General features: G+C 43.6%; 1 protein-coding gene across 4 annotated transcripts in view; it reads left to right on the top strand.

The window, feature by feature from the left end:
* Tent4b (terminal nucleotidyltransferase 4B) overlaps nt 1-24,990 on the top strand; it is a 64,030-nt gene extending 39,040 nt beyond the window's left edge. For 3 of the 4 annotated variants that reach the window (XM_052728006.1, XM_052728004.1, XM_052728003.1), the window contains 11 exons: nt 5,980-6,103; nt 7,900-7,946; nt 9,441-9,561; nt 11,368-11,475; nt 13,135-13,263; nt 14,620-14,833; nt 16,295-16,421; nt 16,524-16,627; nt 16,730-16,917; nt 20,307-20,471; nt 22,399-24,990. In XM_052728006.1, coding sequence (XP_052583966.1) covers nt 5,980-6,103; nt 7,900-7,946; nt 9,441-9,561; nt 11,368-11,475; nt 13,135-13,263; nt 14,620-14,833; nt 16,295-16,421; nt 16,524-16,627; nt 16,730-16,917; nt 20,307-20,471; nt 22,399-22,575 — 1,504 coding nt within the window. In that variant the 3' untranslated portion in view covers nt 22,576-24,990. The remainder of the gene's footprint in view (nt 1-5,979; nt 6,104-7,899; nt 7,947-9,440; nt 9,562-11,367; nt 11,476-13,134; nt 13,264-14,619; nt 14,834-16,294; nt 16,422-16,523; nt 16,628-16,729; nt 16,918-20,306; nt 20,472-22,398) is intronic. The other variant, XM_052728005.1, reaches the window with a different exon arrangement.
* The last annotated feature ends 577 nt before the right edge of the window (nt 24,991-25,567 follow it).

The raw sequence follows: 25,567 nt of genomic DNA, 5'->3' as shown, positions 1-25,567 counted from the left end.
TCTACCCTGAATTCGGGAGCTTGCTGGAGTCACTCACATTGCTTTGTGATTTCTGCAGGGCTCGATGGCTCAGTTCTCTGTAGTGTCTTGGGATATTTGAGAAAAATGAAATGGTATAGAAAGCTGTGAGTCCCTGATGTTAGCTGTCAGTTCCGCCTTGGAGGAGAATACCACAGCAGTTGTAGTAATTCTGGAACTTTGTCTGGAGTTTGAGTGTGTAGAACTGACACCAGCAGACACTCAATGAACATGCGTGAGGCCGACCACAACTTCTTAGCCAGTGGTGTCTGTACCAGTGTGCTGTCACTGAGGCCTGGGTTTGGGGTCCCCTGCCCCCTGGTGGCCATGCTGCCCACCATCTCACCACAGAATCCCTTCTGTGATTGCTCGAGCTCTCCAGTTACACAGGTGTAACATTTTGGTCTGCAGGGTAAGATTCTTAGAATAATTTGATTTTTCTCCTATGTTTTCTTTAATAGATATATTTCCTTGTTATAAAGATTTAGTTTTAAAAATATACAATGCCATTAACATGTACATTTTTTTAAAAAAATGGGTCATATAAATGTAAACATTAAAAAAAGTAAATCCCTTCTCTCCCAAGTCACTGGCTGAATTGAAACACTTTAATAGCAGGTTACAGATCTTGTGGGAACAGGGAAATGCACACATATCCAAGAGAAGCATACACATATGCATACACACGTATCCCATGGGGACTGTAAAGAAGACACATCTCAGGACTGTGTTAAGACTTGTATCACTTAGCAGACCATGATCCTTGTTAAAAATCAATACAACACTTTCTGATTTTGAGTACTGTGCTCTGCGTCCTTGTACCTATACCCTTAACCCTGTGGAATATTTCTGGAGGATGAGAGTGGGGGGTGGGGATGGAAAAGATATGAACCTCGGAGGGATTGTGGTAATTCATATTCCCACTGCAGTGTGTGTGCTTTTCCATGTGCCCGTCTCAAAAGTGTGGCTCTGAGCCTAGACTTAACTCAGCCTAGTCACTAATAGTTCTCGGGTAGCTAGAATCAGTGCTTTCGTGTAGCATGAGGTCCTTGTCTTTACGAAGCCTGGACGGGGTTCGTATCAGACCTCATTTTATTGCAGTGTTCGCACATTCTGTGTCCTTCTAACGGACTGTGATTCTTTGCCCACTCTAACTTGTACAAGGAAAATACTGTTACCAAATGGATGACACTTGGGTAGAACCATTAGACCCAATTTCTCCTGGCCTCTCAAACCTTTCTGAGACTACCTTGGGTCCAAATGTGTAGGGTTTCCTATTTGCACCAGGCAAACTACCAGTTCTGTAGCAGGCATCAGCTGGGCATCCTGCATCCTAGTTCCTGCTGATACTATTTACCCAGGGATAGCAACAGAACCTCTATCACCAGTGGCCCCAGCCCAATTGTAAGCTCCAGGTTGTTGACTGTAAACTAGGGATCCTGTGACCACTTCCTTAGTGTAGTGTCCTAGAGCGGCTCTGAGAACTCAAAGACACACTTACTAGGTTGTCTTTATTGTAAAAGCCTCTTTAAAGGATGCACAGGATGGTCTGGAGGCTCCCCAGCTTCTGAACCAGAGGAGTTGAGATGTGTGCCCTCCTGGCTCTTGCTCTCCTTCTGGGAAGGCCCAATGAGTTCAATCTGCAAGTGCTGCCGGACCCAGGCCTTTTGGGGAGTGAGAAGCTTTATCTAGGAGGCATAATCAACTCTGCTCTTTTCCCTGAAGTCCAGGTGGCAGGGTAGAACACGAAGCCCTGAGCCTCCTGTATTACCCTGGTCTTTGCAGTGAGTGTCCTCACTATGATGCTAACCAAGGAGTGCCCACCATCAGCCAGTCATCAGTACAAAAAAGCACATAATACTTGGATGATTCCAAAGATTGTAAGGTTGTATTTCAGGAAACGGGGACAGAGACCAAATATGTAACTTTCATAGCTAGGGCATTGTTGCCTAGCATAGTCTTGGTTGAGGGCTCAGCTTGCAAGAGCCATAGTTTATCATTGTAGGTGAGGAACTGTAGCACTGGGTGTGTGGTGCTCTGCAGTGCTCCCTGTTGTGACCGTGATCCAAACCCAGGAGCAGTTGTTTTCTCTGCATAGTTGGATGGTCCTAGACGCAGGCAGTTGCATTGGCATGGGAAAGAAAGCTTACAGAACTTGGTTGGCTCTGTCCTTTATTCTGTCATCAGAGTACAAAGCTTGTACCCACCAAGAATAGGTACTTCAGAGATGGAATTTAGTCCCTACAGTACTTAGTCAGTAGCACCTAGATACATGTGATTCTGTGGTAGCTAAATCATGCAGGCCAAGGAGCCTTTCAATAGTACTGAAAAGTCTGCCTTGAAAGTCATGAAAAATGTATGAAGATTAGTACTGTATGCATTGTGCATGTACTAGTTGCCTAGAAAAAGACAAACTTGTGCTTTGCACAAGTAAGAGGACCCTACCAGGCCTGAAATGGGTCTCCTTTTCTTACTGTTCAGGAACACTTTGCTCTAACAGCCTGGCCTTTTACCTTTCCTTACTCCTCATCTGTTCTGATGTGGCAGGAACACATCAGTAATAGAAGTACAGATGGGTGTTCCAGCCCTTGGGAGGCTAACACAGCAGGATATCACGTTCAAGGCCTGCCTGGGCTGCACAAGAAGACCCTGTTTGAAAACACAAAGCTGTGGCAGGGCATGTAGCTCAGTGCTCTTGCCTAGCATGCCCGGGCCCTGGGTTCTTTGAGCGCTTTAAATAAGTAGAATGACTGCTAGGAGCCGAAGGGAGAAGGTAGTTCGTGGAGTACTTAGTACTGTGCAGTCTTTTCTTTTGTAGTGCTGGGATCCAATCCAGGCACTGCACATCACGCGCTAGGCCAACACTTCACCGCTAAACTGCAGCCTAGCCCACAGGGAAATCCTGTCTTAAAACTTGTAGAACCCTGAATAACTTCCCTTCAAGTTAATGTGCTGGCAGAAAGCCCAGGATCCCAGCACTGAATGCGAATTTTAGAATTTTCTCTACCTTTTCACTGTGTTCAGAAATCCCTTTTGTGGGACCTTTGCCTCGTGCTTGTCAAGTTTATTGTCACTTGTAGTGACAGGAACCCCGGGTCCCTGTCTGAAAGCTGTCTGTTGTGCAGCATTGCAGAATAGACCACTAGCACTCTGTACAAAACCTGTCTGGATGAGGTTTTTCTCTGTGGTCTTGGATAGAGATGGCTTGGCAAGGCTCGGGTTGACAAGTCCTGTTCATCCTACACCTTGGTATACACACTCAAAAGTGTTTAGAGAACAGACTCCATTCTGGCTCACGTCTTCTGACTTAGACTTGAACTGGCAGGTAGACTTAATGTTTTTGCCTGCATTTGAATTAGAAAATATGTAAGGGAGCCTTTAGAGGGTGGATGTAGTCTGATTTTCAGGGTTCTCCCCACATTGGCTAGGATGCTAGTATTCTGCAGAGAACTAACTGCTTTAGCACTCAGAGCTACAGATAAACTCATAATCTATAGCACACTGTGAAGTAAGCTGAGATGCAACTTGTGTGTTCTGCTGTTTATCTTTGGGCTTCCTTTGTGCTGGAGGCCTGTGTAGAGGAAGAGTGTAAGCTTTCCTTTCTAGCTGTTGTCTGTACGTAGTAGACCTTGATAAACTTCAGAAAGCTGGAAACCTGAAAGAAGGTGAAGGTTCAAAGGCCTCCAGAAACACACCAAGGAGCACTGACTGGGCTCCCTTGGATAGCTTTCTGGATTCCCTCAGAAGAGCTGGGAGTTTATGGTTTTATTACAGTTGTGTGCTTGCCATTATACACATGTATAAGTCAGAGGACAACTTGCAGGAGTCAGTTCTCTCCTTCCGCCACGAGAATCGTAGAGTTCAAATTCAAGACTTTAAATTGTCCGGCTAGGCGGCAAATGCCCTTGTCTGCTGAGCCATCTCATTATATCCCTTGGGAGTTTTTGTTTTATTTTATGAGACATACTTTCACTATGTAGTTTTGGCTGCCTCAAACTTAAAGAAATCCACCTGCCTCATTGGGGCCTTGGGAGTTTTAAAATCAAGACATTACTTAGTATTACATGGCAAACAGGCAGTATGTGGTCATGTTTATCATTCCTTCTGGCTCCTGCATGTGAACACATGGTCTAGGGAGCATCAAGCACTGGAGCCACATGTTCAGGGACATGACTGCTCTTGGGCAGGACTTGCACTAGACTCAAAATTTTTGACTTAGTTTTGGTGGTGGTGGGGTTTGGGTTTTTTTTTATGACTTATTCTATTTTTTTTTAAGATTTATTTATTACATATACAGTGGTCTGCCTGCATGTATCCCTGCAGGCAAGAAGAGGGCACCAGATCTCATTACAGATGGTTGTGAGCCACCATGTGGTTGCTGGGAATTGAACTCAGGACCTCTGGAAGAACAGCCACTGCTCCTAACCTCTGAGACATCTCTCCAGCCCTTGGGTTTTGTTTGTTTGTTTGTTTGTTTGTTTGTTTGGCATCAAAAGAGACAAGAACAATAAGTTGATTGCTCAGTTGGTCACATTTTTAAAGTCATCAATGTTGATGAGGTTAAAGTTACAGCCAGCAAAAGTTGGGATGTTTTTTTTCCTTCCTCAAAGCCAATTTTGGTCTCCTTGAGTTTCTGTCTTCCTGCTCTGGAGCCAAATGGGCTTTCTAATTGCAAATACCCCAAGGGTACCCTTGGCCACCTCCCGCCTCTAAATCCCAGAGAAAGTGGAGTGGGTCCCTCTCTGAGTCTCTTCCCGCTTCCCTTCTCCAGTGTAACTCACTCTCTAGGGTCTCCGGAACTTGAAAGCAAGGAGTGCTGCTTTCATGCCCTCTGCTGCACAGCATGGATTCAGTTCTGCCATCCAGCTCGCTTTGTCCTTTGGTCCTGCCCAGTACTTTCTTCACCCTCAGCTCTCACCCCTGCCTACCCCACAAGGCCCAGCCAGATGTCTATGCATGGACAATGTTTCTAGAGTTCCTGCCCTGCCACCACCCCTAGGTCCTCCCTTGTGATGCATCTGTCAGGGCCTCCCCAACTTCCCTGATGCTGCAGCGGGAAGCTTGAATTAATTTCCCTTCCCTTTCTCTCTCCCTTTCTCTTCTGTCTCCTCTGTCTTCCTCTTTCTCTTTCTTTTCTCTTCCTCCCTTCTTTCTGTTCTTGTGGGATGGACCTAGACCATTGAACAGCCAGGAGCACACTCTCTACTACCGAGCCCTACCTGAGCCCAGCCGGAACTTCTTAGTTTGCCAGAGCCTGCCTTCCCCTTCAAATGCACCTCTGTTCAGATGTGCTGTCCACTCTCTGCTTGCGCATTTGCCTTCCCCTTCAAATGCACCTCTGTTCAGATGCGCTGTCCACTCTGTGCTTGCGCATTTGCCTTCCCCTTCAAATGCACCTCTGTTCAGATGTGCTGTCCACTCTGTGCTTGCGCATTTGGTTTCCTGCCTTGCACACTGCAGTCTCCAGCAGCCTGCAGCTCCTTCTCAAAGCCCTCGTCTGCCGGCTGTTCTTCTCAAGGCACTGGTGTTCACTGACCAGCTTGTTCATTTGACACTCAATTTTTTAAACAAATGCCATCGACGTGATTTTCTTCCTCTCCTTGTGGAGAGCTGCGGTGGTCAGGAAGCTGCCTGTGTTGCCTGGGCTCAGGGCCTCCCTTCCTGCTTTGTGGCTGCAGAGTCTGAGACCAGGCTTGCATGACTTTGTTTTTACTTAAAAAAGAAAAGGAAAGCAAAACATTGCCCACAGTAGTGGACTGCACAGGGCATTTCTTACTTGGTTTCAATTAAATTCTGTACTTTACCATTTATCTTAGTGTGAGTTATAATATTAAAATGAAGGTAAATAAAAATCTGCAAATGCAAGGCTACCAGCTGAATTCTAAGACTGTTAAGATTACTCAGGAAGCTGACTTCCTGCTGGATTGGCCTGCTCACACTTGCTTTGTGCTTTTTCTCCAGTCTGCATGAAGAGATCAGTGACTTTTATGAGTACATGTCTCCCAGGCCTGAGGAGGAGAAGATGCGGATGGAGGTGGTGAGCAGGATCGAGAGTGTGATTAAGGAGCTCTGGCCCAGTGCTGACGTGAGTACTTGTCCTGGGACCTGGGGCTGCAGGCAAAGCCCTGCCACAGAGTCAGTCTCACATAAGACCTCACCCACAGTGTAAGTGCTTTTGTAGAGTTAGTCTACCTCCTTTTCTTTTACTTTGCCACAAGGTCTCAACCATGTCATACCCCTGATTGGCCTTGAACTCATAGCAATAGCCTGTTTCTGCTTCCCAGACATGTACCATGCCTCGCTTTGGTTAAATGACATTTAAAGGCCAACATTAGACATCGGGGTCGGATGCCTTCCTTCCCTTTATTTTTCTCGGAGTTCTGAGTAGCACCTGCTAAAAGTAGACTCCGTTTAGATGGTTAACATAAGGAAAAGCTATCTCTAACTCATTACGGCAGTTGGTTATTGGATGAGGGTTCCAAAAGCCCGGCTTTCGTCTTCATTCTCTCCTGTCAGTATAAACATTGCAGTTTGCTTACAGCTGAAGGCATTTCTTGTGCTGCTTGAGGTGACTGTCTCAGGCAAATGTAGGAGAGGGCGCGCCTGTCATCGGGAACCGCTCTTTCTTCCCCTGGCCAACTTCTCGTGATTCCCCCAGTCAGTGAACAGAACTTTTGCCTGGGTCTCCGCTTGTGTTTATATCCCGTTATTGGCACCCATACTTCACTTTTTATGGTTTCTTTGCAAGTCTGTTCTAGAATTCTATGTGTTCAAAGAGTAACTCTATTTGTGTGTCTTAGTTTTGTTAGACCCTCCTTGGGTGACAGGAGAAGCCAGGGTAAAAGACAGGCTCACACGTGAGGCAGTAGGGAGAGAAGAAAGGGGAGGTGTGGGAGTTTCACTGAGCAGCTGGGTGGTTGCTTCTCCCCTGCTGGTTGTGATCCCTGAGTGGAGCATAAGCAGTGAGCCGGCTCTGACTGGCAGAATTTGGTAAGCACTGCTGACACCTAGTGGGTAGATAGGGAGGCCGCTAAATGTGCAGTGAACAGCACAGTCCCTTCAGCAAGGAATGATTTGCCCAGGTTAAGATGCCCTGGTCTTTTAACCTTCATCTTTCGAAGGGAGGCAGTTGTGTTCATACAAATAGGAATGCAAGGATGTGCTTAGGTTCCCAGGTCTTTTTCACCAGAATGGTTTAACATTTTCCTTGGCTGGACTTACAGACACGTGTAAAATTGCCTGAGTTCCCCTGTGCTCTGTAGGCTGAGATGGACTTTTTTCTCAGTTGAGATTGCATGTCAGGATCTTGCAGAGACTGCTCCTGGTATTCTGTTGCGCTGGCCTACACACCAGCACGTTGCCAGCAACTGAAACATTCTGAATTCATGAGAGGACTCCTGCAGAGAGAACAGAATTAAGGATTTGTGACCATCCTTGTTTTGTAAGGGAATGCTAGCCTCTGGAACATTACTTTTGAAACTTCTCTGTTTTAAGATTTTTCGTTATTATTAAAGTGTATAATGTGTACATATGTATAGATTTATATGCTTAGGCGCATGTGTGGAGGTCAGAGGACAATTTTGAAGAGTCCGTTTTCTTCTACCTTTACATGGGTTCTGGAGATCAGGCTTGCATAGCAAGCCTCCTTAACTGCTGAACCATCTTGATGGCCTCAAGGTCTCTATGCTAGATTGTATGCCATGTTTTGAATGACAGCCTGTGAGTCAGTGTCCCCACTCTAGGAAAGCCTAGATTGGGAAGGGGTGGAGGGGGTAGCTCTTGCAGTTTTAAAAATCCACCAGTAGAGGGCAGAACATACATTTCTTTATAGGCACCTTAATGTGATATTTTTCTCTCTCTTTTTTTCCTTCCCTGTTCCAGGTCCAGATATTTGGAAGTTTTAAAACTGGCCTGTATTTACCTACTAGGTTAGTATTTTTATGAAACTTTAAAAGGATTGCTGTATACTTTGTCTATTGACTATGTCAGATTAGAAATGGGGATTTATTTATTTATTTTTTGGAGACAGGGTCTCTTTACGTAGTCTTGGCTATTCTGGAGCTTGCTATGTAGGCCAGGCTGCCTCCTGAGTGCTGGAATTAAAATATATGCAACCACACCTGGCAAAATGGGGAATATTTAGGAACAAATTCATTATTTTATACTTGATTTGAATTGCCTTACAGTAGAATGTCACTTCCAGCCATTTGTCTAGGCTAGGTTGTGCAGAAAGCATGTAGCAGTGAAATCAGTTAGTTCCGTACTTTAACATGGATAGCCCTGCAGATGAGTACTTAACCCATGACTTAGCCTGGGTCCCAGGTATCATGATAAATGTCTGGTTGTCATGTGCTATGAGTGGGGAGAGATCTTTTTTTTTAAACGAAGAACTCAGTCAATCTGTGATCTCAGCATCCCACTACAGAATGTAACTTAGAGCCCTTGTTCCATCTCAGACCTTCTAATGAAGGCTTGTTTAATACATTGGCTACGAACACCCACCTTGTCCCTGTGGATGTGTAGTCTACCTTCCCTCAACTTAGAGTGTGTTATCATGTTACAGTGGTTGGATCTTAGCCATATCTCTTCTTTCCAGGGCTATTTTTGGCTTCCAAAACCCATAAAATATTACAGTTCATTAATATTTTTCCTTATTTAGGCTCTAAGCTTCTACAAAACCTAAAATAATTACTCCTTTAGAAAGTATGGCCAGAGGGAGGAGGGGGGATCTGTGGGTGGTATGTAGAGTGAATAGAAAATTTCTCAATAAAGAAAAATGGAAAAAAAAAAAGTATGGCTAGGCGTGGTGGTGCGTGCCCTTAATCCCAGCATTTGGGAGGCAGAGGCAGGTGAATCTTCTGAGAGTTGAGGTCAGCCTGGTCCACATAGCAAGTTTCAGGCCAACCAGAGTTACATGGTGAGACTCTGTCTCAAAAAAATTAAATAAACACACATATATATGATTAGAACAGTTATCATAATTTAGATACGGAAAAGGCACAAAAGTAGGGAGATCGGAAGTGAGTGTGTATATATTTACACCTTGGGAGCAAGCTTGGTACCTAGATTTTATATAGTTTAGTATTTATTTATAAGTTCCATTCTCGTTGAGACAACACACCTCATGTTTAATACGAGAAAAGCTTTATGGGAAAACGTGCTGATACTACTGTGTTTGAGGTTTTGTTTCTGTCAACATTACCCATGTCCCGAGGCCCGAGTTCTGAGAAATAGCTGAGAGGGTGGGGTTGCTAAACTCCACACCCTCCACTTCTCTCCCTGTTTTCTTCGGAAACCCGTTGCCATCAGAGGCAGAGGGAATGGGTTCTCATTGCGCCAACGTGAAGTTGCTAGGCATGATTGTCAGCTAGAATGGGGCCGGTTGATGCTTCTACACCCCTCACATGTGTCACTACATGCAGTGACATCGATCTGGTGGTGTTTGGGAAATGGGAGAACCTGCCTCTCTGGACCCTGGAAGAAGCCCTTCGGAAACACAAAGTCGCCGACGAGGATTCCGTGAAAGTTCTAGACAAAGCAACGGTAAGTTCTTAGCGTTGTTTCTCTGTAAGTCTTGTACCTACACCAGAAACTTAGACTCCAGTCTACTTAGAACAGTTGGGATGTGACTCAGTGAATCATTTTGCGAATGTCACAGTGACTATGAAGTAACTTGTCCTGGCTAGACATTTCTTTCAGAAATAATAGCCAATTTTCCATGCATAATACTGTCAAGACTTCAGTATAAAAATACATTAGTAAAAAAAGAGAGGTTTCTGGGAGCTGGAGAGATGACTCAGCAGTTAAGAGCATTGGCTGTTCTTCCAGAGGACCCAGGTTCAATTCCCAGTACCCACATGGCAGCTCACAACTGTCTGTAACTCCAGTTCCAGGGTATCTGGCACCCTCACATAGGCATACTTGCAGGAAAAACACTAAAACACTAAAAATAAAAAAATAATAATAAATTATTTTTTTAAAATACAGGTTTCTGTTAAGTAGCTCCTAGTTACACAGAAGATGATATTCTCTTACTTTGTATTTAGTATCTTGTAAATCAAGGCCTTTTTTAAAGATGTATTTTGTGTGTGTGTGCGCGCGCGTACACACGCACACGTTTGCCATGTGTGGGAGGAAGCCAGCAGATGGACTCAGATCCTCTGAAGCTGAGTTATAGGCAGTTGTAAGCCACGATATGGGGGTGCTGGGAACCAAACTCGGGTTTTCTGAGCAACTGCTGTTACCTGTTGAGACATCTTTGCAAGCCTCTGAAGTCATGCTTTAAACAGAGATAGACTGGCTTTTAAAGACCTTCCATGGAAGCTCAGCTAGAACCAGACATATGCATTTGAAAGTTCTGAAATTTTGCATATTAGGTTTTTGTAGAGCAGAGTACTTATTCTAGTTTTTCCTTTTTTCTTTTCTTTTCTTTTTTCTTTTTTTTTTTTTTTTTTTTTTTTTTTTTTTTTTTTTTTTTGAGACAGGGTTTCTCTGTGTAGCCTTGGCTGTCCTGGAACTCACTCTGTAGACCAGGCTGGCCTTGAATTCACTCACAGAGTTCGGCCACCACTGCCTGACTGTTGTAGTTTTTCTTGATGAAAAGCTGTTGATTTAGAGACCCAGTTCCAGTTCCTAGTGCCTAGTGCATGTACAGTGCTTCAGTGGAGCACACCTTTAATCCCAGTACTCGGGAGGCAGAGGCAGGCAGATCTCTCTGAGTTCCAGGACAGCCAAGGCTACACAAAGAAGCCCTGTCTCAAAAAACTAAATTAACTAATTAAAAACAAAAGTCTTAATACCATATATTAATCATCATGTTTTTTACTTAAAACTTTTTATTGAGGTCAGTCATAATGTCACACGCTTTTAATCCCAGCACTTAGGAGGCAGGGCAGGAGGATCTCTCTAACTTTGAAGCCATGCTGATCTACACAGCGAGTTCTAAGACAGCCAGGACTACCTAGAGAGACTCTGTCTCAAAATATAACCAATTTTTTTTTTAAACAAAATTCATTGTACTTAATGCTTTTTATTAGTTTATTCATTACTTTGTATCTATGTGTGTGTGCTCCCACACATATGTACATTCATATTCCGTGTAAGTAAGTGTGGGGGTCAAAGGACAACTTGGTGGAGTTAGTTCTCTCTTTTTGTGGGCCCTGGGAATCAGGTTTGATGTCCGGCACTTTGACCCCACTCGGTTGGCTGGTGCTTGGTCCTGAGAACACTTCATGTTTTTGTGGTCTTATGAGAAGGGTAGAGAGCACAGACCTAGCTGGTAACATTCTGTCTCCTGATTTTATCACTTAATTTGGTACTATTTTAAACTTTTCTGTCTTCTTTTTCTAGGTTCCTATTATTAAATTAACAGATTCTTTTACTGAAGTGAAAGTTGACATCAGCTTTAATGTCCAGAATGGCGTGAGAGCAGCGGACCTCATTAAAGACTTTACCAAGGTCAGAGCCTTGATGGAGTCTGGGTGGTGAAGCTCTTAAGAAACCTAAGTTCGTCTTGGGCGTCTGCTGTGCTCTGTCCTTTGCTTGGCTTTATGTGTGTCTGCTGCTGACAGATGGCTCTTCGAATTTCTTGTGTTTCCGGTTAATGGGCTTATGAAAGGTTGGAGGTAGTTCTAAAGGCCATCGCTGCTCTGGATCCTTAGGCTGAGTGACATGGGGGCTGAGATGGTGCTACATGGTGATTCTTGTTCGTTTTTAATCTCCAAGTTCATCTTAAGACCCTCCCTAGGGAGCCTTTTCTCGATTTTAATCCTAAATTCTTTGTCAGGAGGTGCCTGTGAGTTTTTGTTATTTTCTCTTGAGGTTATGTTAGTTTCTTTCAATTGGCTCCAAACTAAAGAAGTTGCCAGCATCATCTTAAGAACATTTTCTATATCCAGACAGCTGCTGCTGCTTCCCCAGAGCTGAAAGTGTTGGGATCTGGTCTCTGCACTCACAGCTCTTTAGCAGTTCTCCAGGCCTAGTTATTTCTTCTGTGTATGTGTTTGTTATTTTGAGGCAGGATCTTACTCTGCAGCGGGCCTCAAGCTTGTAATCCTCCTTCCTCAGCCTCTAGGAGTGCTGCGACCACAGTTGTGCCCACCATGGCTTCCTGCTGGGGGACGCTGCTTCCTTTCCTTTCCTTTCCTTTCCTTTCCTTTCCTTTCCTTTCCTTTCCTTTCCTTTCCTTTCCTTTCCTTCCCTTCCCTTCCCTTCCCTTCCCTTCCCTTCCCTTCCCTTCCCTTCCCTTCCCTTCCCTTCCCTTCCCTTCCCTTCCCTTCCCTTCCCTTCCCTCCCCTTCCCTTTTCCTTTTCCTTTTCCTTTTCCTTTTCCTTTCTTTTTTTTCCTTTTCCTTTTCCTTTTTTCCTTTTCCTTTTCCTTTTCCTTTTCCTTTTCCTTTTCCTTTTCCTTTCCTTTCCGTCAGGCTTACAAGAACAGAGGATAGGAAGGACACACATGACCCTTTCGGGAGGGTTGTGTATATGTGCCTAGCTTTCCATGAAAAGAAATTCGAAGTTGAACATCATTTGCTTAATAACAAGCAATAGAAGGTGACATGAAAAGTTGCAGCCACCAGCTCTGGGAAGTGTTGTGTTCTCCGCCTAGAACATTCAGAGTTCTGGAGATGTGTGTGAGCTATCAGATTTGTCTGCTCCGAGAGCCCCACCCACCTTCTGTAAAGAGGGAGGAAGAAAAGGCCTGGGCAGTGATCTGTCCCTGTGGATGATGCAGGCCAGACTGTTTGTGCTCTGGGCTGCTGCAGAATGAATTGAGGGGCCTTGCTGTGCAGTGGAGAGACACCTACACACAATTGGTTTAGTGCCTTCAGTAAAGTGCTTTGGCCATTGTGCTATTTCTGTTATCTGTTTACAAGAGGCTGTCCTGCGATCGTGGTCATATGGTTAGATGGTCTGTGTGTCTGTCCAGAGAGCATGTGGCCGCTATTTATGTCACCATGAGGAGAAAGCCTTTCATTACTTAAAAAGATTACTTTGAAAATTGAATCTGTTATGTATATCTACTAAATTTTGTAATGTAAGGACCATTTTATGCCCTGGTGATGCTTTGGGTTATTATAATATAGGAATTCATTGAAAATGTAATTTGTTTCTCTTTCAGAAATATCCTGTATTGCCATACTTGGTGTTAGTATTGAAACAATTCTTATTACAGAGGGACCTTAATGAAGTATTTACAGGTGGAATTGGTTCTTATAGTCTCTTTTTAATGGCAGTCAGTTTCCTTCAGGTAAGTTGTATGGATGTGCTATACCAGTGTACACTGAAGAAAAAAAGATAAAGTACTTGTAGAGACATTTGGGAAGAAAATTTTAAATCAGTATTTTTTAGAATGCTTCTCTTTAAACTGGATGCCTTTGTATAATTTACAAATTAGTATTTAAATGTTCCTAGCAGAGAGGATGAGACTTCTCACTGTGTGTGTTAACATGCAATATTTGCCCTGGTTTCTATAAGGGAATGCTAAAATAATAATAACAACCAAAAATACCGGGCTGTCTGGATCATACTGGCCAGTTAGACTAGCCAGTCTGCAAGCTCTGGGTCCAGTGAAAGACCTATGTCGGAATATAAGATGGAAGGTGATTAAGGAAGACAGCTGATGTCAGACCTTTGACCCCCCACATGCACCTGCACTTGGACATGCACTTGACCGTGCATATACATATATACCCTATATAGCACACACACATACAATGGCATACATAAATGGGCTGGGAGATGCCTCAGTCAGTAACGTACTTGCCATGAAGATCTGAGTTTGGGCCCCTAGAGTCCATCCACATAAAGGGTTCGATGCAGCAGCAGGTACCTGTAATCCCAGCACCAGAGAGGCAGTGGAGACAAGAAGACCCCTGGGGCTCGCTAGCCAGCCTGTGTAGCCCAGTAAGTGACCTCCAGGTACAGTGACACCCTGTTTCAAAAAGAGCTAGAAAACAGTTAGGGGTATGACTCCTTGATGATATACTTGCCTACTGTGCATAAAGTCTGGGTTTAATTCCCTAGCACTATCACCCAAAAAATAGCTATGCTGGGTGGGAGTAGTGGCAGGCGGATCTCTGTGAGTTCAAGGCCAGCCTGTTCTATAGAGTGAGTTCCAGGACAGCCAGGGCAACGTAGTGAGATCTTGTCCCCCCCAAAACCAAAATAAACTAGTAAATGAATAGGTATTGTGGGAAGTTTAGGAAGACACTTCTCATCAAATACTGTCCTTACTATGCACGTGCACAACACACACACCAAAAATAAGAATATTTTTAAAAGCAGTCAGCCATGGAATTTCAGCTATAATGGAGACCTGCTATTTGGATAAGAGTCCTAGTTCTGCCTGCTTGGCAAAGGTTGCCAACATCCAGGCTGCTGAGTAAGGTGAATTCCCTGATGTGGTTCACAGTCAGCCTTGCCTGCCAGGTCTGTACCCATAGGGCATTGTGTGGTTTCTGTAGCAGCAAAGCTGTCAACTGGAATTGTAAACCAAAGTCTTGATGATAATAGTAGTACTCATAGAAGTTAGGATCTCACTTAGATCCCTGTCCTCATATACAGAGAAAAGTCAAACACAATTTCTCTCTTTTTTCTGTTCTAGTTACATCCCAGGGAAGATGCGTGCATCCCCAATACAAACTATGGTGTTCTCTTAATAGAGTTTTTTGAATTATATGGACGGCACTTCAATTACTTAAAGACTGGCATCCGGATAAAGGATGGTGGTTCCTATGTGGCCAAAGACGAAGTACAGAAAAATATGCTTGATGGCTACCGACCATCAATGCTTTATATTGAAGATCCTTTACAACCAGGTATTGAGATTAGGTGAATGTATGGGGCTTCAGAGAGGGAGGGTGTCATAGCCAGGCGGTAATGGTGCACTCTTTTTTTTTTTTTTTTTAAAGACTTACGCCTTTTTTATTATTTATTTATTTATTTGTTTTAATTTTATTTTACAATACAATTCAGTTCTACATATCAGCCACGGATTCCCTTGTTCTCCCGCTCCTGCCCCCCTCCCCTTCCCCCCAGCCTACCCCCCGTTCCCACCTCTTCCAGGGCAAAGCCTCCCCCGAGGACTGAGATCAGCCTGGTAAACTCAGTCCAGGCAGGTCCAGTCCCCTCCTCCCAGGCCGAGCCAAGCGACCCTGCATAAGCCCCAGGTTTCAAACAGCCAACGCATGCAATGAGCACAGGACCCGGTCCCACTGCCTGGATGCCTCCCAAACAGATCAAGCCAATCAACTGTCTCACCCATTCAGAGGGCCTGATCCAGTTGGGGGCCCCTCAGCCATTGGTTCATAGTTCATGTGTTTCCATTCATTTGGCTATTTGTCCCTGTGCTTTATCCAACCTTGGTCTCAACAATTCTCGCTCATATAAACCCTCCTCTTTCTCGCTAATGGACTCCCAGAGCTCCACCCGGGGCCTAGCCATGGATCTCTGCATCCAGATCCCTCAGTCATTGGATGGGGTTTCTAGCATGACAATTAGGGTGTTTGGCACTCTTTTAATCCCAGCCCTCGGGAGACAGAGGCAGGTGGATCTGTGAGTTTGAGGACAGCCAGAGCTACACAGAGAAACCCTGTCTTGAAACAACCAAAAAGAAAAATGGATGATTTCTAATTATACTTAACTTTTTGTTCAAAATATTTTCTTACCACACTAAAATAAACAAACACACGCCCTGGTGTGGGGGACACTTTGCAGACTTCCAGATAAGTTGTGGATAGAATCCACTTGACCCCTTTAAAGCCAAGTAGGAGAGGACTCTACTTTGGGGGTGAGTTTGTAGCGTCTTACGCCTGTGGGCTGTTATTCCAGCCAGCTGTCAGCCAGGCTTTAGGGAGGTAAGACTGGAGTCCTTAGGTAGCAGTGAGCGTGGGCAGACAGGTACCAGGAGATTGCTCTTTATTTCTGTTCCCCTGACTGCTGCTTTCTAATTTTGTGTAGCCCTTCTCTACTTTGCCAGCTTTGGGGGTGGCTTAAAAGAAGTTACATGTATTTGCTTATGATGTGGGAAGTATGTAGACAAAGAACAACCAAACAAAACTAAGCAAACAGCAGCCTTCCCAGCCCCCTGTTTTCAGGTTAGCGTGGCTCTGTTTTGAGGGACTAGCCAGCTGTTTGTTTGTATATGTGGCAGGAGAATCCTTGTTGGGCTAACGCGTATGCAGGCAGCCAGTGCCCTTGCTCTTCTGACAAAGGCTCATCAGCATTCGTTCGTACTAACCAGCCAGGCTCACTTCTCTCTGTATCCATTCCTTTTAAAGGTAATGATGTTGGAAGGAGTTCCTATGGGGCCATGCAGGTGAAACAGGCCTTTGATTATGCCTATGTGGTATTGAGTCATGCTGTGTCACCGATTGCAAAGTACTATCCCAACAACGAAACAGAGAGGTAAAAGACTAGCCCAGATCAGCCCGTTGTGTCAAAAGGGGTTGGCACTTCTTGTCTTTAAGCTAATGTACATACCTGTTTTGTTTTTTCAACCCCATGCAGCATATTAGGTAGAATAATTAGAGTGACGGATGAAGTCGCCACGTATAGAGATTGGATATCCAAACAGTGGGGCTTGCAGAATAGGTCTGAGCCGTCATGCAATGGTGAGTAAGACCTTTTCCTTGATGATGGACTGGGGCTTAGGGCTTTTTCTGTATTGTATTTAATGGGAAGAAACGTTTTCCAATCTTTTGCCACTTTTTCAGGAAATGGTGTTCCCTTGATAGTAGATACTCAGCAGTTAGATAAGTGTAATAATAATCTGTCTGAAGAAAATGAAGCCCTTGGAAAATGTAGAAGTAAAGCCTCGGAAACTCTTAGTAAACACTCTTCAAACTCTTCATCAGGTCCAGTGTCCTCCTCCTCCGCCACGCAGTCCAGCTCTAGTGACGTGGTAAGTGTGACACACGCAGCCCGCACTTGGATGCCTTGCCTGTTCCATGTAGGGTTAACTACTCAGAGGCGAGAATTGCTCCCTTCCCACCAGGGGAAATTTCAATAGCTTTCACTCTTGGGCTTTTTCTCAACATTTTTTTTTTTGTTTTGTTTTGTTTTGTTTTTTTGACACAGAGTTTCTCTGTGTAGCTTTGCGCCTTTCCTGGATCTCGCTCTGTAGACCAGGCTGGCCTCGAACTCACAAAGATCCACCTGCCTCTGCCTCCCGAGTGCTGGGATTAAAGGCATGCGCCACCACTGCCCGGCTTTTTCTCAACATTTTTTAAAAAGAAAATTCAGCCGGGCAGTGGTGGCTCATGCCTTTAGTCCCAGCACTCGGGAGGCAGAGCCAGGCAGATCTCTGAGTTCGAGGCCAGCCTGGTCTACAGAGCGAGACCCAGGACAGGCACCAAAACTACACAGAGAAACCCTGTCTGGAAAAACAAAACAAAACAAAGAAAATTCAAAATATAGTGAAAGTAGAAGCACTTTAGTGACATCTTTAGCCGTTACATGCTCCATTAACATTACTTATTATGGGCTGGAGAGATGGCTCAGCAGTTAGGAGCACTGTCTATAACTCCAGTTCCAAGGGATCCAACACCCTCACACCAGTGCACATAAAATAAAGTTTAAAAAGAAGTTGACTTATTATATTCCTACCCCTCTGTCCATTAATTAGTGCATCTTCTTGATCCATTTCAAAGAAGATTGCAGGTGTTGTCGTCCTTCGCCTGAGCCTCACTGGTGTACATCGTTGAGTGAATGTAGATTATTTGTCTCTTTGAAAGGGAATCTTAGTCATAGTCTCACTAAGTTATCACCCACACTCATGTGTTACCCAGAAATATAAGATAGATAGAAAATGTCCCCAGTCACCCCCAGAGGGCACCCTTGTTAAAGGATTTTCTAACAACATACTTTACTGTAGGCGTTCACAGAAAAGCGATCACACGATGTATGATAGTATTTGTAAGGCTTTCTTCACTTTTTTTTTTTTTTTTGGCTTTTTTCACTTTTTTTTTTTTTCTGAAACAGGGTTTCCCATTGCTCAGCATAAAACATTCTTTTTTGTTGTTCTTGGTCCTTCACTTTTTTTGTTTTTTTTTTTTCTCTCTGGAAACAGGGTTTCTCTGTGTTGTCTTTTTTTTTTTTTTTTTTTAAAGATTTATTTATTTATTATGCATACAGTATTCTTCCTGCGTGTATGCCTGCATGCCAGAAGAGGGCACTGGATCTCATTACAGATGGTTGTGAGCTACCATGTGGTTGCTGGGAATTGAACTCAGGACCTCCGGAAGGACAGTCAGTGCTCTTAACCTCTGAGCCATCTCTCCAGTCCTCTCTGTGTTGTCTTAGAACTCACTATGCAGACCAGGCTGGCCGCGAACCCCGAGATCCGCCTGCTTCTGCCACCTAAGTGCTGGGATTAAAGGCGTGTGCCACTGCCATTCTTTGACTTTCTTAAGCTTGTTTTTATTTTCACTTGTTTTTGAGCTCCCTAAGTGGATTTTTAATTGATAAAATTTGCCTGTCAGAAAGTTCACCATTTAATAAGAGAACAACTCAGGGTTCTCAGCAACAATGTTAAGCAGCTCACAGCTGCCTGTAGCTCCAGCTCCCAGGGGTCAGGGTCCTCTTCTGGCTTCTCGGGGTACGCATGTACACACACACACACACACACACACACACATATAAAATTAAAATATTTTTTAAATTACAGTTTAGTAGGTTGTTTTTTTGTTGTTGTTATTGTTGTTTTTTGTTTTTTTGTGTTTTTTTTGAGACAGGGTTTCTCTGTGTAGCCCTGGCTGTCCTGGAACTCACTCTGTAGACCAGGCTGGCCTCGAACTCATGGAGATCCACCTGCCTCTGCCTCCCTAGTGCTGAGATTGAAGGTGTGCACCTCCACCGCCCGGCTGTTTTCACTCTTAATTCAAGGATATTTCTAGCCATGTGTGGTGGCACATAGTGTCAGTCCCAGCACTTGGGAGGCAGAGGCAGTCAGATTTTTGTGAATTTGAGGACAGCCAGGGATATGTAGAGAGATGCTATCTCAGAAAACAAAATAAAAACAAATACCCATGATACTTAGTAGCCTCTCCTCTAACCTCTAATCCACTTTCTTTCTGCATTGTGGTGAATTACATTTTATGTTATTTTTTGTTGTTTTTGTTTTTTTCCGAGACAGGGTTTCTCTGTGTAGTTTTGGTGCCTATCCTGGATCTCGCTCTGTAGTCCAGGCTGGCCTCAAACTCACAGAGATCCATCTGGCTCTGCCTCCCGAGTGTTGAGACTAAAGGTGTGTGCCACCACTGCCCGGCAGTTTTTTTTTAATCAAAAAAATTTAAATCTACTTAATTAAAGTTTAAGGTGGGTTTGCCTTTTCTTTGAGATTTGACTTGAATATGTGATTGCAGAAGTTCTGTGAGGGTCTTGGAGGCACAGTGCTTACTTACATGCTCTCTGGGTTCAGTCTCCAGCACTGCATTGGTGGTACAAGCCTATAATCCAGTACTAGGGAGGGTAGAGGCGGGAGAGTCAGGAGCAGGAGTTAAAGGACATCCTCCAATGCATAGTGAGTTGGAGGCCACCAGCCCGGGCTAAATAAGACCATGTCTCAAAGAAAAAAATGCAAAAGAAAGATATAATTTCACATTGTTGATGGATGGTGGCAGATCATTATGGAGTCATGAATATTCATGTGCAGGATCTCCCTGTGTCTGTGGGTTCTGGAGTGGTCCTTTGGGAGAGGGAGTGAAAATGAAGGTAGATATCCTACAGCAAGGTACAGACTCGAGGTAGAAGAGTAGAAAGAAGGTAGTAGAAGTCTTCAAGGAGGTAGAAGACTGCCTTGAGAAGAGGGGAGGGATTAGGGACTGAGCTGGGACTCTGACATGTCAGGGAGGGTGCCAGCATAAAGCAGTCAAGAAGCTAGGTGGGGCTTAGACAAGGCTCAGCATCGTAGATGCTCAGATTGAACCCCTTAAACTTGTCATCTTGTGATTGATTGACGGTATTGGGCCATGCCTGGGTCCTAAGTCCCTCCCTCTTTATTGTGGTCTTCCATGGTTCTGTAACTCACTATAAATAAAAGCTCACATCAACTGGGACTTAAGTAGACCCATTCACAATTGATTAACAAATTAGCTAGATGTGGTCGGTGACTTGGCCATAAATAAAAGCCCATGGTAAAGTAGGCCAATTCAGATGTTTGGAGAAGGGATTGGGGAAGTGACTCAGTGTGAGAGTGCTTGCACGAGGACTGAGTTGGAGTACCCAGCATAAGTACTAAATATTGAAAGTCACTAACATATTGCTCTATATAACCCATGTGACTTGTATTAGGATTCTGATGCAACGCCATGCAAAACCCCAAAACAGCTGCTCTGCCGTCCACCCACTGGCAATCGGGTAGGCTCACAGGATGTCTCCTTGGAGGTCTCACAGACAGTTGGGAAAATGCAGAGCACCCAAACCACTAACACACCCAACAGCACCAACAAATCACAGGTGAGCAGAATGTGTGTTTGTCCTTGTTAGTGGTCAGTGTCAGACAGGTAGAATTTCTTTTTTTTTTCCTCCAATTTTAAAATGCTTATTTATTGAAGCATTATTTGTAATAAGGATGGATATCCTGTCTATACGTGCTGCAGTTGATAAACTTAAATTTCCCAGGGCATTGCTTCTTTCTGTGTCATAAAACTCCATCAGACCCACACATTCTCATGCCTTTACTAAACACTCATATTTCACAGGGTATATTTTATCAACACTTGTTAACATATCCTGATGGATATGGACAGATCAGATAACAGTTGTGTTTCTATGGATTTAAAACCACATAAACGTATCCTAATTAACAAAAATTTAATTCTTGCATAATAAGAGCAAACAATGAAATACAACTGGAAAAAGCAGAAATCATAACAAGGCAGAATAGTATATACTCTGTTTGATGGCATGGGGTCAGGTTGTTGATGGCCTGAGTTTAAATTCCTGCTCATCAGCTATGGGGACTGTGGCCTTGAACATTCCATTTAACCCCTCTGTGTGTTACGTCTGCAGAGTGTTACCATCTGCAGAATAGATTTAGTTCTTTACCTACCTTATGTATAAAATGATGACAAAAATAGTATGTCTTAAATTTCTAATGAATGCTAATTATTACAAAAATGCTTAGAACACTTAGAAAAGGTCTAGCATATATCACGTCATATAGTTAGAATTTCTTACTTGTGAACAGTGGCTATTATGATCTTAAAGAAATCTCTTTGTTAAAGAACAAACTCTTTTGTCATTTGCCTCCAAAGCATGGCAGTTGTTCTAGGATCAGATATCCTGAGGTTCCTTGTAAGATACTGTTGTAACATAGATCTCTGCAGGACTTTTTAAGACCTTGGTGCCAGCCAAGCCCCCCTTTTACAAATTGAGCATAAAAAATTTGTGTTGGGTCTGAGGGTGTAGCTGAACATAGAGCAGGCTGATAAATGGTCCTCATGGCTGTGCTTGAAGTCCACTGGCTTGGAATGTCTACCACATCCCTAGAAACAGCGTGTCCTTTGTTCTTACTTGATACTTGTTACTTTGCCAATTAGCTGGGAGACAGGTTCAGTTGATTAACATTAGCTTTGACTTTAACAGGCCACAGAGATACTCTAAGTATTTTCAGTTGCCTAACAGTATTACTAATTAGCCATAAGTAATGAATGAGGCAAAGGGAAGAAGCTTTTGATACTGGTCTCTGGCGTAAGTTCTCTCTTCATCCACAGATGTAGCAGGGACCCTGGGAAAAGGCTTCTTGGTGGTAGAGGTGACTGTTCCCATCACTGTGATTTGACTTGCCCAGTCCACTGTACATCCACAGCCTTAGCATGGGCACCAAATGCAGATGCCGTGAATAGTAACAGGGCTGTCCAAGAGAATGCCAGTAGGAACCACAGGGCCGATATCGGGAACAGGAAAGGAGCAGCCAGCCATTGCCCCTGACCTGCCTGTAAACTGTGTAGGTCTGACAGCCTCTTCTGGTCGTGAAGCTTAGCACGTGGTGTGAGTGGTAGGATCCTTGGGGAAGCTTTCATGTTGTGCACATGCTGTCGGGAAGAGAAGTTAGTGGTCTCTTCTTTAGAGAGTTCACCTCCTTTTCTAGCCTCTAAAAAAGTCTGTGGTAGCCGAGAGTGGTGGTGCACCCCTTTAGTCCAGCACTTGGGAGGTAGAGGCAGGGGATCTCTGAGAGTTGGAGGCCAGCTGCACTACAGAGGAAGCTCCAGGCCAGCCAGGGTGACAGTGAGACTGTCTCAAATTGGCAGACACGCGGTGGGGGATAGAAAGGTCCGTGGTAAGTGGCGTGCATGCCCGTGTCTAGTTTTGAGAGCTGCCCTGCTTCAGGTTTGCCAGTGTATAGCCGTGCTGTATTTCTCACTGCTTTCTTCTTCTGCAGCATGGATCAGCAAGGCTCTTCCGTTCTTCCAGCAAAGGCTTCCAAGGTACAGCCCAAACAAGCCATGGTGCCTTGATGGCAAGCAAACAGCATCAAGGCAAATCCAATACCCAGTATTACCATGGCAAAAAGAGGAAACACAAGAGGGACGCGCCCCTCTCAGACCTTTGTAGATAGTCGGCGCTGTGCGACGGACTGTCTTCTGTGTGCAATGATCTCGTGCTCAGGACAGTTGCACAGGGACTCCTGGGACCGCAGGAGCCTCACACTGTTCAGACGTTGATTTAGCAACTGCGTTTTTTCCCAGCTCGCCACGGAATGGATCATGAAGATTGACAACCGCAAAAACAAAAAGCAAGCAAAAAAGGGGAAAAGGCTGCTTCTTTGATAAGTCATGTGCTACAACAGGGTCATTTTAAGATTTAAAGCTTGAATGTAAAATAAATGTATTTCTCATTGGCTTTATGCAGAGTTATAGGGACTAGTACTCAGTGTGGGGAGGGTGATAGGAACAAAAAGCAGTTTCAAGGAGATGGGTGGGAAGGCCAACAAGAGCATCTCATAGGAAGTCAGATTCCAAGAGGGGAAGTGATTTGTGCATGTTTTTTTTTAAATAATTTTGCATATATTTCCCATTTTATTGTGTGTATATATAGAAGACCATATAGGAAATTGATATTTGTAATAGTGGATTTGTTAATACTTTTTACATAACATTACTGTTTGAATTGTAAACAGATTTTTTTCTCAGGATTAGTTTGAAGAATAATCTGAGTTGTCATTCTAACACTCATACGCAGGGAAGTGATTAGCTCTGTTCCTCAATTCGTTTTCCTCAGCATTGAAATGACTTCATTGAACCCGTGTGACCTGCTGCGAAATTCTTTCCTCTCTAAAGAAAAGGTTTATGGTGGCAAATGATGTTTATTTTATTTTGTAAAAAAGAAAAAAATGTACTATGTACTTTGTGTATACACTGAACATTCTCTCGTCATCTCCGAGAATTAACTCAGTTCTCTAAGTGCTGCTGTCTTCTTGGGCACTGGGCAGTAGCAGGACTGTGTGTGTGTGTTTCCTCCGCAGTCTCTTTCCCTCCCCTCTTCTTCCAAAGGACACAGAAGGCCACCCTGGGCCTGGGCTGCTCCTGTCAGTGTGACGACCTCTAGCCCCAGACCTCGCATGCTGGTTCCTCTGACCCTGTGTGCTCTGTGCTTGTGACATCTCTCGTCCTTTCTAAGTCCATGCTTACTGCTGTGGGAGAGAGTAACTGTAAACAGCTTTAATTAAATCACACTTATACAAAACTATTTTCTTATACTCCACTTTATGCTTTTGGTATTGTCGATCTTTAAAAATTAAATGGTCTTTGATAATGGATCGATTTTGTATTGCCTTATTAAGACCAAATACTTCTGTCATCCCATTCTTTATCCTCTCCGTTAATGGAATTGCTGTCTTTAATTCAACTTTGTAAACCCAGGCTTGTGTTAATCATCCTGTAACTTTTGATGTGGTCAGCTGTGAGTGCAAACGTGTAATCCTGTTACTCATCGCCTGCTGAGTCTGAGACTCAGGTGGGATATTTAACATAATGGATTGTATGTGCTTGTTACCAGAGTGGTTTGGGAGGTGAAAGCCCTCGTGTCTAGCATCAGTGTGTGTGGCTCTGTTCAGTACGGCCATTTCCGAGATGAGATTCCTTTGTATATGTATGTGTGAAGTACTGTTGGCTTTTAGGGATTTCTTTTATATACACTTATGAAATACTGAAGACCAATCAGACCATTAATGGACACTTAGTGCAACTTTCTGTAATGAGAATAATGCTATAAAGTCAGACCAAAACCAGTGTCATTGCTGAAATTAACAATTTTCAATATGTTCATATTTTAATTTACAATGGGAAAATGTGTTCCACAACTGGAAACTCACAGTACTATGTAAACTGTGGAAGATTTTAAATGTGATATTATTTTGACTGTTTTAAATTTTAGAGTCACATTTTATTCTGATCAGAATTTTTATCAAGATGTTGAAGTTTTGTTGTTTTGAAACTAGTTTGTCATAACATATTGTGCATAATCACAGTATTTATTTTGTAGGGCTTGTGAATGTGTAGACTTATGTTTACTGCTAAGGGAACAATTATTTATAAAATAATATTAAATCCAGTATTAGCTGCCTCTTTCAGACACTTAACACCTGCAGAGATCCGTGTTACATTTACCACACTGAAGTTTTTTTAAAGAGTCACCCTCATTGTTGAAAGTCAATGTACTCTTAGGGTGGGAATATTAGTGTCTAATAAGCATGTGATTATATTAAGGTGGTGGTAGCGGGAAGATAATCTTGATTCCATTGGGAATCTTAGGTTTTCGTAAATTTATTGGGAAAATAGTTTTTCCTGTACTGCTGACGTTTCTTTTTGGTAAACAGTATCTTTCTAAAAGAAAAAGCATGAAGGAGAATTGAGGTGTGTATCCATTTCCTCAGATGACCAGCATTGTATTCGTGAATACTGTGTATCTGGAATGAACAGTATGGAAGCTGTTCAGTTTTCAATCTGAAGTAAAATACTTTCAAGAACTTTTAGTTTGCCTGTTCATTTGTTTTGTACGTTTTATCTTTGTATTTGGTTCCCATCTGTCTTTTTTGAATTTCAGTACTTCTGATGAAGATTTTTGTAGTTATCTCAGAAATGTATCTTCATCATTCTGGTCGGTCCTTCCATACCCATGAATCGTCAGTAGCATTCGTTGGCATTCTTGGGAATTTTACAAATACTGCCTCCCTGTGGTGACATTCTCTGGTGGTCGTGTTTGTGTGCCTATCTGTCATAAGGAACATTTAAATACCACTCCGTAGAGGGTGGCGAGGCATTTACCCAGTGTGCTCTGGGTAAATTGATCCTGGAAGAAAGTTTCTGTTCACTGGAGTTACAGTGTGCCCAGGATGGCTCCTGGTCTCCAGTGTCTTTTGTTTGAGGAGCCTACACTTAGTTCTCAAGTCTAGCCTTCAGCTATAGAATCTCAGCTTTTGAAATATTTTTAGAAGATTATGTGAGTACCTGCTTGAATTTATGTGTACCCTGTAAGTGCAGGAGCCCACAGAGACTAGAAGAGCGTGATGGATGCCCTGGAGCTAGAGTGGCAGCTGTTTCTGTGGGTGC

The sequence above is a fragment of the Peromyscus californicus genome, unplaced genomic scaffold (assembly GCF_007827085.1).
Source record: "Peromyscus californicus insignis strain IS unplaced genomic scaffold, ASM782708v3 Scaffold_8__1_contigs__length_139910024, whole genome shotgun sequence".
Lineage (NCBI taxonomy): Eukaryota > Metazoa > Chordata > Mammalia > Rodentia > Cricetidae > Peromyscus > Peromyscus californicus.
This window is presented reverse-complemented; position numbering and strand designations above follow the sequence as displayed.